Below are 13,495 nucleotides of genomic sequence, written 5' to 3' on the forward strand. Positions count from 1 at the left end.
ACTAGAGTATTTTTTACAAATACCTACATTGTAGTGTAAGTATTATGTAGGTAGGTACCTATACCTAGTATATGTGTAAACTAGTATTTCACAACGAAACACAAAATAGGGCCCTGTAAACAATCAATTGGAAATTGAAAATAGATGCGTTTCCATTTAAAGCTCAGGTAAAATTAAACAGAACGCTGTAAAGTGAACAACTTCAAATTTTTCTGGCTTTTCAACTAGGAGATTATTGCACTTCTTTCTTCATATTTTAAAATGTACATGCATAAATGTGGTAATTCTTGGTGTTAGTTCCGTAGACCTCGTGCTTAGTAGTTCGAGTACACACTGTACACAGTGATTTGACACAGCTTTTTACTCTTAGTGCGGTTTTTTGGCGTTAATCTTCTAGTTTTGGGCAGGTAATAAAATCTCTTTTAGATAGGTTGTTTACTACTCAGCCAGGAAAGTGCTATTATGTTATTCCGGTAATTTAAATTGAATAAATGTGTCGTAAAGAACAACACATATTTAACATCTCGGAGACCATTAACCATCCCTACCTACTAGAGTATTTTTTACAAATACCTACATTGTAGTGTAAGTATTATGTAGGTAGGTACCTATACCTAGTATATGTGTAAACTAGTATTTCACAACGAAACACAAAATAGGGCCCTGTAAACAATCAATTGGAAATTGAAAATAGATGCGTTTCCATTTAAAGCTCAGGTAAAATTAAACAGAATGCTGTAAAGTGAACAACTTCAAATTTTTCTGGCTTTTCAACTAGGAGATTATTGCACTTCTTTCTTCATATTTTAAAATGTACATGCATAAATGTGGTAATTCTTGGTGTTAGTTAAGTAGACCTCGTGCTTAGTTAACGAGTACACAGTGATATTTGACACAGTTTTATCGTGGTTTAATTGTACAAGTTTCTAAATTCCTTTATTCTGATTTTTGAACGTATCGTTACCAAAACGGGTACCCCCGTTGTCACTTGATGAATAAAAAAATCACAATCATTGACCGAGCGAAAGCGAAGGTGTCCGTCTCCGCCTCGGTAAAAATGTTTTCGTATGTGCGGATGTTCTCCTCTACAGGGTCGTATTGCTCAACCGATTCTGGTAAAATTTCGTGAGCAGATTCCATAATCAAATAGATTTTTTTCTCCATCTAGTTTTTCTCGTGAAGTCTACCTACAGCTCCCAGAGCCTAAGTCTAAGAAACTCCTCAATCCCTGAATGTCTACATAATTAGACGTTATCGATCACTAAACAAACACTGAGGTTAGATCTCCGTGTAATAGACGTAGTGTTTGCGTTCTATTGTATTGGCTCGGCAGAAACAATGGCGCAGTCCGGATAGCATTGGAATATCGCAGCATCGCGGAACTTTGTGCTCGATAAAAGTTGTATGAGGGAAGTATAGTACACGATTGCCATCTTTTTCTCGACACCACTTTATCTGTTTAAACCGAGTAGGTAGTTACAATGCAAATGACAAATTGTGTAAAAAAAAAGGAACATTCACATGATTTGTATTTCATAATTATACATCGGTAACTCGTGGCATTTATGTAGCACTTAAAAGATTAGTGATGAGCACACATCGGTAACTCGTGGCATTTAGGTAGGTAGCAGGCACAGACTAGTGATGTGCATGCAATGTTCTTCCTATACGAGTCGAGAAAAAGAAATCACTAAATAAGTTTATGGCAAAAATTTCATTTTTGATACAAGCTTTTATCGCTGACTGTACTTTTCTTACGACAGACAACTAATACTCATCGAGACAATTCTAAAAACCCCTAACGCAATTCGGTTGCGTTGTTTCATCACAGAGTTCCTATGGCCACCTCCTGTCTCCATCATCAGATCAGCTCGATGGTACCATAATATTGCATTGTCATCCGATTTATACATGCATGCAAAATTTCAGCTCAATCTGAAACCGGGAAGTGGATCAAATTTAACTTGCAAGATTTGATTACAGACCGACAGACAGACAGACAACGGTCAGGTGAAACTAAATAAAAGCTTGTAAAAAAAGGAAATTAATTAAACTAATCTTTTAAGTGCTACCTAAATGCCACGAGTTACCGATGTGTATTCATAATACTTAATCTTGCAGCTAAAATGACCTCGAAATATTAAGGCACGTAAAAGGAGATTGTACCATAATATACAGAAATACATTGTTATACTAATTTATACAAATATAGATGAGACGAACATTATTTAACAGACATTTTCGAGCTCAAATTCTATCGAGCATACCTACCTACTTCGTGTAAGCGTTTAGTCATTTGGCTAAATCGGAACTTTAACTAGGTACCTACCCTAGGAACATACTTGGTTAAATTTCGTTTAATATAATTTGATTCCAATAACATCACTCATCGGCTTGATCATACCAAACCCAAATAGGTATATATGTAATTATTTTTTAGGTTTTATAGGTAGCGTAGCATAGTAGATTCCATACATGTTACTTATTTACTTATATACTTATAAAAATAATAATATCACTTACTTGTTGCGCTCACTTCAGGCCCTAGGGACTCGAACACCTTGCCAAAACTTAATTTCAGCAAACGATCTGAATCTGTAACAAAACAAAATTTTGTACGGTGCTCTAAAAATATATATAAACGGTCATGAGGAAACAGCGCCATCTCACGTCACATACTTAAAATAATAAAACGGATAGCAACGGTTCAACCGGCTTTAGCGGAGTCAACATCATTTTCAGAATTTCACTCAGTGCAGACGATTTTCAATAGATGGCGTGCAAAGCAAGATTCTTAGGCCAGTACTTACGTACCGTTTCTATTTCTACATAATATTATATTTATACAAGAAAATATAAATATTAAAATTGCTTAATTGTTTAAACTATACATTTTATTGTACATACTATATTTTTTTACATAGCGTGGGAAGAAAGTTAGATATAAGGTTTATTTTAAGATTGCCTAGGTAAGTATTAATATTTCGTAGAACTCGTAAATAAAACTAGGGTGCTATTTCCAGTGCTTCTGAAATAAGCACAAGGGGCCGTCTGGACCTTAGCCAAAATTCCTATTCATACCTTGCTGGCTCTGCTCGCAAATTTAACCGGATCGGTCGCATTTATTACAAGACGCTTCCAACGAATTGGAATGTAAATTGAATAAGAATTTAACAAAATTAAGTATGTTTTCGCTCAGAAATATAATATATTTTTATAAGTTTTGCATCTGATGTTTCTGATTTCAATTTTTTATATTAGGTAGGTACTCTTTGCGTTGAAAGTTTCGGAATAGTTAAAAAAATATATACGATGAAACTGAGTACCTATCGTACAGTCGCCATCAGATATATCGGAGCTGCCAAGGTGCTCAAAATATCTAAACACGCACTGTAGCGCCTTGACAATAGAGACGTGTTGAGATATTTATGAGCACCTTGGCAGTTCCGACATATCTGATGGCGACTGTATGTCGTTAATTATTTAATTGACCATACCAGCTGCCGTAGAGTCAGGAGGCGGCTGAAAATGAAAGGTGGCAGCGAAGCCCTGCCCCGGCGTGGCGGAGTTGGCGGTGAACTGCACGACCAGCGATGGTCCCGTTGAGAGCACCTCGTAACCTAAGACAAAGTGTTAAATAGAAATTGCGAATTCCTCCTATTTTTTTCCGAATGATTTTCACCATTAAGTTTTCGGCAACCGAAATACTATTATGAAGAAACCTGCTTTCGCTGGTATTATCAATTATCATATTCATCATCATCATCATCATCATCATCATCTCAGCCATGTTATTGTGCTAAGTTGCACAACTTTCCATAAAAACAGGACACTATTTTATTAAATGGTATTATTTTCTAAAATCGATTCATATACCACGTGCTAGCTGAAATAATGCCTATAAATTGACATAGCAGTTTAGTGTTCCTAGGCACCATGCCGCGCTATACAGAGTAGGCTACAAAGGTAGGCAAAGTCATGGATAATTGAACGACCATTCATTACTCATTCAGTGGCATGCCGCGGCTCGCTATCACGACAAAGTAATACTAGTTCCTAAACAATCAATAGGTCGCCGTACTCTGTGCAAACTATTTATATAGGTACGTTATCGTATCGATGTAGGGTAAGCCTATAAAGTCAATGATAATGTCCTTTAAGGAATCAGTGCTCCTATTTTTGTAGGAAAGTTACCACTGCACAGCGCTGCAGTAAAATAAGGTTGGAAGGGTTAATCATTGGAAGGGGACCGATATAAAGTTTAGGGCCTTGTTGTGTCAATACTTTGCAATCCTGCGATGTGTACAGTCAGCATCAATAAAAAGTGGATGAAACAACGCACCAAAAGCATCTGCCACTCTGGAATACTTTTCCAAAAAGTGATATTAATGTCCCATAACGTTTATATTAAGTAATTTTATTTCATATGGTATTGTAGAACCAAAATCAGTTTGAACGCCCTCCATAAATCCATTTCCACATCGACACCCAAGTAGCATTGCAAGCTGTATATAAGCTGTATTAAAGTTTATTTGTATACTATAAGCTGTACAGTTAGGCTGTACAAAGGCTGTATAAGCGCTTATACAGCCCTTATAAGTAAAAAAAGGGCCCAAATTATACAGCCTTTGGCGTTATTAGAGCTGTAGAGTAGCTGTATAAGCAATACATAAGCTGCATAATAGCTGCATTACAGCTATATTTCGGTGTAACAGGAAACCTTAACACTACAGATAATCTCTTATAAGTACGATATAAGAATATAAGTTTTAAATGAGTTATAAGAAAGAATTACAAGAGAATAATAATCATTTAAGAAACTAAAATGTCAATCTTGTTCATTCGTAATATAGTAATGGCGACAATAAAGTGTTATAGTGGATGGTAAAAGTAAAAGTAAATATTATACAGGACTTGAATGGAATATTACATTATTGGTAAGTGCGGATTATTATTTATTGTGAACCTGTGTATCTTTTCTGGCAAAATATTTACGCGCCTGCAAAATAACAAAGAGAAACCATAAGGAAAATATCAAAAATCGGTAAAGTTACTGTTTGTTTTTAAGGTTAGAGTATCAAAAATATTTATAAATATTAATTCTAAGGCTAAACAATTTATTTTAGCTGGTAATCATAACACGGCGTTAGTCTGCTAAATATTTGCAAGTATTTCTTTAATTATATTTACAAATACGTTTTTTTATTATTGTAAAATGGCGACAATTTTTAAACAGCCTACAGGATAGTTGGAGAGCATTATAATCTTAGTAGCTGTGCTGTGTAATAAATGGAGTGTCTTTTACAGCTTCTGTAATTAAAACAGCTTTATAATAGAATATTTGTATTCGTTTGGCTGTATTTCGGTTCTCCGTACATAAGTTATAATTCTCTTTAGAGATCCGTATAACAAATAAAAAACCTGTACTGTAACTGTCATATATTCCTTTAGTTTTATAATACACTTATTTTCAGAAATCATTACACTACTATACTTATACGAGTGTAAAATTACGCCAAAAGATTGTTATAAGCGACTCTATCAGTAATACAGAAAAAAAACCGGGCAAGTGCGAGTCGGACTCGCGCACGAAGGGTTCCGTACCACAATGCAAAAAAAAAAGAAAAAAAAAAACAAACAAAAAACGGTCACCCATCCAAGTACTGACCACTCCCGACGTTGCTTAACTTTGGTCAAAAATCACGTTTGTTGTATGGGAGCCCCATTTAAATCTTTATTTTATTCTGTTTTTAGTATTTGTTGTTATAGCGGCAACAGAAATACATCATCTGTGAAAATTTCAACTGTCTAGCTATCACGGTTCGTGAGATACAGCCTGGTGACAGACGGACGGACGGACGGACGGACGGACGGACAGTGAAGTCTTAGTAATAGGGTCCCGTTTTACCCTTTGGGTACGGAACCCTAAAAAGCTGTACTATAGCTGCCATTTATTCATTTGGTTTTATAATGCCCTTACAGACAGAAGTTATACAACTACTATTCTTATAGGAGAGTAAGATTACGCCATAAGAAATAGCTTTAAAACGGGGTTGACAGATACATTTGTACAGCTACAAGTGCCAAGTGATACTACAATACAGCCTGTATACAGCTTTTACGATAAAATTAGCTTGTAGTGTTTCACAACACTTAATGTTTTAAAATGGAGTTGACAGATACTTTTGTACAGCTAAAAGTGCCAAGTGTTACTACAATACAGCCTGTATACAGCTTTTACGATAGAATTAGCTTGTAGTCTCTCACAACACTTTTAGTTTTATAGTAGATTTTTTATATTCTGATAAAGCACCCCATGCTTCCGCAGAATCCTTTATAATGATTTTATACAGCTTGAGCTGTATAATGTCTGTAAAGTACCTTTTATACAGCTTAAATCTTTTCTGACACTCTTATACGTCCCTTAAATCACTCTAAGTTCTTAATTGGCTGCTATATTGATGTTGCCGACACTCCCATGCTACTTGGGCATGTTTTAAATGTGTGAGAGAGGTGTGTTTTTCGCCTATAATTACAGTGAGCTGCGTAATTGCATGGAAAAATTATGAATGAATTCATTGATAAATAGCCATGCATTTTTACGGCTAATGATAGCCATGCTATAAGTACCTATGTATGTTAGCCTACAATGCGTGTTTACACATTAGAGGAGTGTTCAGTTCGGTTTACCTTAACATGCCTGAGTAGCAGTTCGATATTAATCGAATCCAATCTAATCTAATCCCCTGGGTCAAGCCTTGCATGACAATTCGACTTATTGGAACGGTATTAGTTGGAATGAAATGCACTTACTTACTTCCAAAACTTAGTAGGTAATAGGTTCAGTAAAGCGTACTAAACCTATCGGTAAACTTAAGGTGATCATTTAACTTTCAGCTTGCAATAAAATAATTTTGCCTCGGAAATTTATATCATAATGAACAGAAAGTGGACGAAAAGTATACTTATTTTCAGTATATCCATATTGTTTAGTTCAGGTAAATACTTTTGGCGATCAGATAAAAATATAAATGTTTTCAGATACTTTGCTGAACCAGTTACATCGTCACTACTTTTGAAAACGCTTTGTCAGCAGTCAACCAAATGAAGACAGCAGGTAAATAAATAGTAGATAGTAACAATACGTCTTGCATGCGTTTAAACATTGAATAGTAGTATGAAATTAGTACCAGATTTTATAAAAGTATCTAGTGACCATAATATTCAGATGGATTAGTAGGGAAGTAAGTACCTAGCATTAGTAGGTTACCTAATACATAGTTAACATTAAATCGCCTAATCTCGACTACCTCCTTACCTATATTGCAGCTTTTTGAGGTGGCTGACATGAGAGAAGATACATGTTAATGCAAGTATCACCTGTTAGTTCGTTACACAGCATTGCAATGGCAGGAGCAGTGGTGTCTTTGCCATCGAAGATCTTGATGATGTCCGCTCGCCGGAGACAACTGTAAAGACGACAATACTTATGATGAAACGTTTAATTTTTTAATTGTATCATATAATGTTTTCGAACTGTTTTACATAATATAGTCACAGAGTGATATCATTATGCCAAACGCAAACAGTATTATATCATTGAGTTATTCGGGCGCATACGGGCGTAATAAGACATACCTATAGGTTAGGTCAGATTTACCCGGGTTTTAGGAATTTCGTAGTAAACCAAGATCCCAAGCTACCCAGGGCCTTAGGTCACGGTACAGTAAGAAAAATTAAGAACTGACAGCGGTGTATGTATGCCGTTCGATTGATTATGGTGTGTGTACCGAGTGATATTTTTACTCCTTAATTGTGGAAAATTAGCAAAAACTCGTAAACTAAGCGTGATTCGCCTACGAGTTACGTATATTTTTTATTCCAATTAGGTAACGGAATTTATGGATAGTGCGTGTAATTCACGATACCTATTTTATCAAATTTATACGCATTTAAATGTTTTTTACGGTACAGTCGCCATCAGATATATCGGAGCGGCCAAGGTGTTCACAATATCTGAACACGCGCTCTAACGCCCTGACAATAGAGGCGTGTTCCGATATTTGTGAGCACCTTGGCCGCTCCGATATACCTGATGGCGACTGTACCTGAATGTTTTAGATAAAAGGTAAGTCAAATAGGTAGTTATAGTTTAGTTTGTTCACTATAACAGAACTATTAAATAATTTTACGGTGCACTAGATCCATAATTATTATGGATCTAGTGCACCGTAAAGTCCTTTCAAGTGATGCTAGGTTAATTTAGTTAGGAGTTCCGTCCTCTCCAGACCGACCACTGCGAGCAAATTCCTTCGCTGAAATGGTCCAGTTGGGTGTGGTGGGCAAGTACATATGTATAATAACTATTTACTTAGTTACCACACGGTTCATAGTTTTGTACAAAGCTATTAATTAAATTATGTAAAATATAATTGCTGTCTGTGTTTTTGGGCAGTCATTTATTAATACGATTAAAAGTTGAAAACTGAATGGATGATACGTATGCAATGCCGTAATTCGTGCCATTCGGCAGCACTTGCGCATCATCGAGTTAATTGCCCGAGCTCGTTGTTTATCGTGCGACTCATTACTAGGATGGGGCCAGTGCATTATTCAATTATTAAGTGTGAAATAATTCATATTTTACTAAAGGATGACTCATGTTGGACCGGGCCGTGTCCGGGCTGGAGAATCCGGCGCATCGTTTTCTATAGAAAGCATCACGTTGTCGCCTGTCATGTCATAGAAAAGTAGGCGCCGGATGCTCCGGCCCGGACACGGCCCGGTCTTACGTGAGTCATTCTTAATACTCAGAAAAAAACGATGTTTTCGAAAGTGCTATACAAAAATGTTGATATCTCCGTAACTTTAAATCAACGTTCCACAAAAGTAACACATTGTCAATATGATACAAAACTTCGCCCTGTACTTAATCCTGTACTTGACACGACACGTCCAAGGGGCCGCTTTTTGAATTTCAACCGCTCGATTTCGTGTATTTCGTTCAATAATATCTCCAGTACCCGGTACTGGTCAATACCACTCGATTCCCAATTTCTATCGCTCGTATTTCAGAAATTAGCATTTTGCTGTTTTCCATCGATTTTCGAGTGACGAAATCGAACGCTCGAGATTCAAAAATCGGCCCCCTGTATTTGAAATTGTCAGAAGGACAATGTTATGGAAAACCACAAACTTATAAATATCGATCGCTAACTTGTGTATAAGTATAGACACGTTAATTCTAAGTACCTACCTAAGTATGTACATAGACAGGGGTCCATATAAAAATATTGACTATTTAAATTTAGGTATAGTGTGTGTGAGTTTTTCCATCCGAAATTTTGCACACGATGTAAATTATCTGAATTGTCGGTTTAAATGATACGGGTGATATTTGTAGTCTGCAGTAATGGTGCTGATGAGTGAACGCGAGTTATGTCACAGAATAAATAATAGTACTAGGTACAGAAGACTCACTCTCTAACAAAACGCGTCTGTTACGATCAGCACAGATATGGCCGCTAGGTGGCGACAGCGCCACGCGCGGCTTATGGCTTTCCCCAAAATTGGTGTGGAACGGATATACTTTTAGCTACCTGTAGCAAAGCGACGAAATCGCGGAGTGAGCCACGCCTGGTTATGTGTAGGTTAATACTACACTTAATTTTTATAGGTATCTACTGAATCTCTACAATTTATTCGCATTCACACCATTTCGAATTAATTCACTGATGAATTTTAAACTGGGCGATAAGTTCCTTTTTTAATATATTCTTACGATTTACTTTAGGTATATTTATTTTGTATCATATGCCAAAATATATATTTATTTGAGTACCAAGAAAAACTAATTACTTACTACACGATTCCTTTTCTCAGTTTAGTAGATACAAATGTCCCTTAAAAAATCTATACGTAAATATCGAAGTTATCCATCCGTTGGTTCCTAATATAAACTGCTCTCATCATCACATTAGGTACCTACTTCGTGAAAATTGCGCCCCTTCCAATACCGTAAAAGTTAATTCCCGCCATTTCTCGTGTCAATATTGAATTTCCCGCTTAATGCATAACGCTGCATAATCGCAGTTCCGCTCGTTACATTGTAAGTTAGTGGACCGAGCGATTTTTACGGGCGATTTTATGAGTTTTATGAGTACGTCGTTATGCGGCGCTCGTCGAGTGACATTCAATACTTTAGAACCGATTACGATAATACGAGTACGACAACTCGTTCTATTGCCAACCACGACGTGTCATGAAACTCATAGGATTATACTTTTCATTCGTTTGTGAAGAAGATATTTTTGTTTTAGTTTGGCAATTATTTATTGATATACGAACCTGATGTCTCCTTTTTGTAGAGAAATTTCTTCGAAAACCACTTTCACGCGTTCTTTTGGCCTGCAATGAAAATATATATACATACAGATGAATATACTTAATACATATTTAATAATATGTATAGAAAAGATACGAAAATAAAGTACCGCTGCAAGCGATAGGCAATAGGTATGTGTTCTCGTTGTGGAATGTAAAGTACTTTCAACAAAACACCAAATAAAATTCAAACTGAAAACAATTTACAACTTTAAATGTCCAACGATGCGTGTAATGTGCACACTGCTGCATGCGCTGTTAGTGTCTTGACTAAGTCAGAATCGCGAACTTTCGTAGTTTCTTATAATCTACGAGTACCATAACCATGATTTTCTCCGTAGACGTTGCCAACGAGAATATTTGTGAGAAAAATGGATAGGAGAGTTTGGATGTACCTACATACAAGCACACGATAATCTTTGACTTAAACTTCAGAAATTCTAAATGAAAGCCAAGTCGAGGCCAGGTTACCGCGTAGTCATTGAGCTTGCATGCATTTTTAACATGTCTCTGTTCGCCTTTCGTTTACTGCCCAACTACAAGTTTTAAAGTCCTTCGAGTATGTATGTCACATAAAATAAAAACAATAAAATGCAGTGCCTAGTGGTACGGAGTCGGAGCGGATGTAAAATAGTAGGCTGAAAAGATAGATTGATTCCTTGAAATCGACAACGAACCCACATCACCAAGTATACCACCTTATGTCAATAACACTGAGATCGGTGAAAAGAAGAAAGCTGAACTGAAATCACAGCTAATTTCCTATAAAAATACTCTGTCAAAAGTGATTGTGGGATAAATCGTTTTATGTTTCATGCTTGGTATTTATAAAATGTTATTAACCTGCCGCTGAAGTGGTAGGAACACCGCACGTTGTTGGGGTATATGGACGGGTAGCGGGGGCTGTAGAGTCGACCGTGCGTGGGCCGGGTGCCCGACCGACCGAAGTGGTAGTCGCATTCCGTGCTCGGGAGGTGCACGCCGTCTGTCTCGAATAGACCTGAGGAAAAATAAATATTGTATGTTAATATACGTGCAGTCACGCTCCGTGATTGTTACGCCATTAAGGGTTCTAGCTAAATTGGACATTTCATAGCGTAAGTATGGAACAACCAATTTAGCGAGGACCCTAAATAGCGTAACAATCGCGGAGCGTGATGATACATGTACCATTACATAGCAGTTTTAAGCGGGAAATTGACGTGAAATATAAATGTATGTTTTTAGTTAGATAAAAGCAACCATTCGTTTCATTTTTTATATTGACCCTTTTATAGCTTTTAAACTTTCAAATGTTTAGAAGAATTAAATTTAATCACTCTGAATCTAACCCCGTGGTTGAATAAGTTAAACGCTTATTAGGTATGCTGGTATTTTTACTAAAGAACAATATATTTCAATTTCACAGTATGAACATTTATCTTCCTTCTAACTTCGCTAAGTAATCTTTATACATTGAACTGTAAGTAACTTTTACCGCCTTTGGGCTATAAAGACTGTTTTAGTAGTATAAAATTATGGCCATCCAGTTGTTTCTGGGTTAATTGATCTAAATGGGACGATTCGCCCTTCCATCTCTATAAACCTTGACTGAAACCAGTCGCAGTCAAAGCAGCAGATATATTTACGACAAACCGAAGTTGGGGTTTCGTAGATTTCGTCTTTTTATTTCTAGTAACTGCGTGCGACTTCGTCTGTGTTAAGTGTTTGTTTATGACATTGTAATGTATAAACATCTAGTAAAATAATTACAATATTAGTAGAATATAATTTAATGCTTAGTACTTGTATAAGCAATGCACTCCAAAATGTTTTCTCAAAAAGGCCTTATTATTCAAAATGTAGGTACTTATGTACATATTTAAGATGAGAAAGATACAGAGAAAACTGACTGTATATAAATTTTCTTTGCAGGGGGGGGGGGGGGGGGGGGGGGAAGGTCAGTTTTGGTTTCCCGAAAGTTTAAGGGATCGCGCACACAATTTAATATTTAGTAAGGCGTGGCAGCCCTCTGATTCTCCCCCAAGTGACATCTCTAGTCCCGCACTATATTGGAAACCTTTCTTACGCTAAGGTGATTTGACGAAATATACTCTTCATCCGCGTTCATGCTTGATAAAAGTTGCGTGTATCGCAGTATTCCCAGGAGTCTGTTGACCCGGAGTCACATTTGAACTGAGAAAATCTGAATGACTTGATTTTAATTTGGCATTACTTACAGTGTATCCCCCGTGTAATATATAGGGTAAATTTTAAAATGTAATTTTTTTACTCAATGTTTAATTGGGAAACAATTACTACCCCCCGACTTTTACCTCGTAAACCTGTGCAATCAAAAAAAACCGGGCAAGTGCGAGTCGGACTCGCGCACGAAGGGTTCCGTACCATAATGCAAAAAAAAAAAACAAAAAAAAAGCAAATAAAAAAACGGTCACCCATCCAAATACTGACCACTCCCGACGTTGCTTAACTTTGGTCAAAAATCACGTTTGTTGTATGGGAGCCCCATTTAAATCTTTATTTTATTCTGTTTTTAGTATTTGTTGTTATAGCGGCAACAGAAATACATCATCTGTGAAAATTTCAACTGTCTAGCTATCACGGTTCGTGAGATACAGCCTGGTGACAGACGGACGGACGGACGGACGGACGGACGGACGGACGGACGGACGGACGGACGGACAGCGAAGTCTTAGTAATAGGGTCCCGTTTTACCCTTTGGGTACGGAACCCTAAAAAGTATGCGCTTCATGCAACAACAATACATAATCGTTGAATTTCACCAAATCAATGATAACGAGATATCTAAAAGCGAACAACGCCAAGCCGCAAAGAGTGCTCTTAACACAAAGTGTGCTCAATATAACTCGAATTGAATACCGTTCTATAGTTGTCCTAAGAAAGGTGCAGTACCTATTCGTTTTTGTTGAAACTGCAGCGATATACCTTTTAAGTGGATAAAAATGTTTAGTTGCGGTTTGTGATACACCAGCGATGGTACTTTTACATTTTCCTTCATAAACACATCATTTCCTTCTTTTTAACAACTATTTCAGTTCAGTCTTTGTTACTGGTTGTAATCAATCACGACTTCCATCTCCTCAGTCTTCTT

The 13,495-nt window shown here is 36.8% G+C and overlaps 1 protein-coding gene across 1 annotated transcript in view; it reads right to left on the reverse strand.

Moving 5' to 3' along the window:
- LOC134805022 (suppressor of lurcher protein 1) overlaps positions 1-13,495 on the reverse strand; it is a 349,546-nt gene that overhangs the window by 79,350 nt on the left and 256,701 nt on the right. Inside the window, exons 6-10 of the mRNA XM_063778313.1 lie at positions 11,227-11,383; positions 10,348-10,407; positions 7,381-7,469; positions 3,498-3,620; positions 2,524-2,595 (exon numbers count right to left, since the gene is read on the reverse strand). Of these exons, the coding sequence (XP_063634383.1) occupies positions 2,524-2,595; positions 3,498-3,620; positions 7,381-7,469; positions 10,348-10,407; positions 11,227-11,383 (501 nt within the window). The remainder of the gene's footprint in view (positions 1-2,523; positions 2,596-3,497; positions 3,621-7,380; positions 7,470-10,347; positions 10,408-11,226; positions 11,384-13,495) is intronic.

Source organism: Cydia splendana, chromosome 2 (assembly GCF_910591565.1).
Source record: "Cydia splendana chromosome 2, ilCydSple1.2, whole genome shotgun sequence".
In the NCBI taxonomy this organism is placed as follows: domain Eukaryota; kingdom Metazoa; phylum Arthropoda; class Insecta; order Lepidoptera; family Tortricidae; genus Cydia; species Cydia splendana.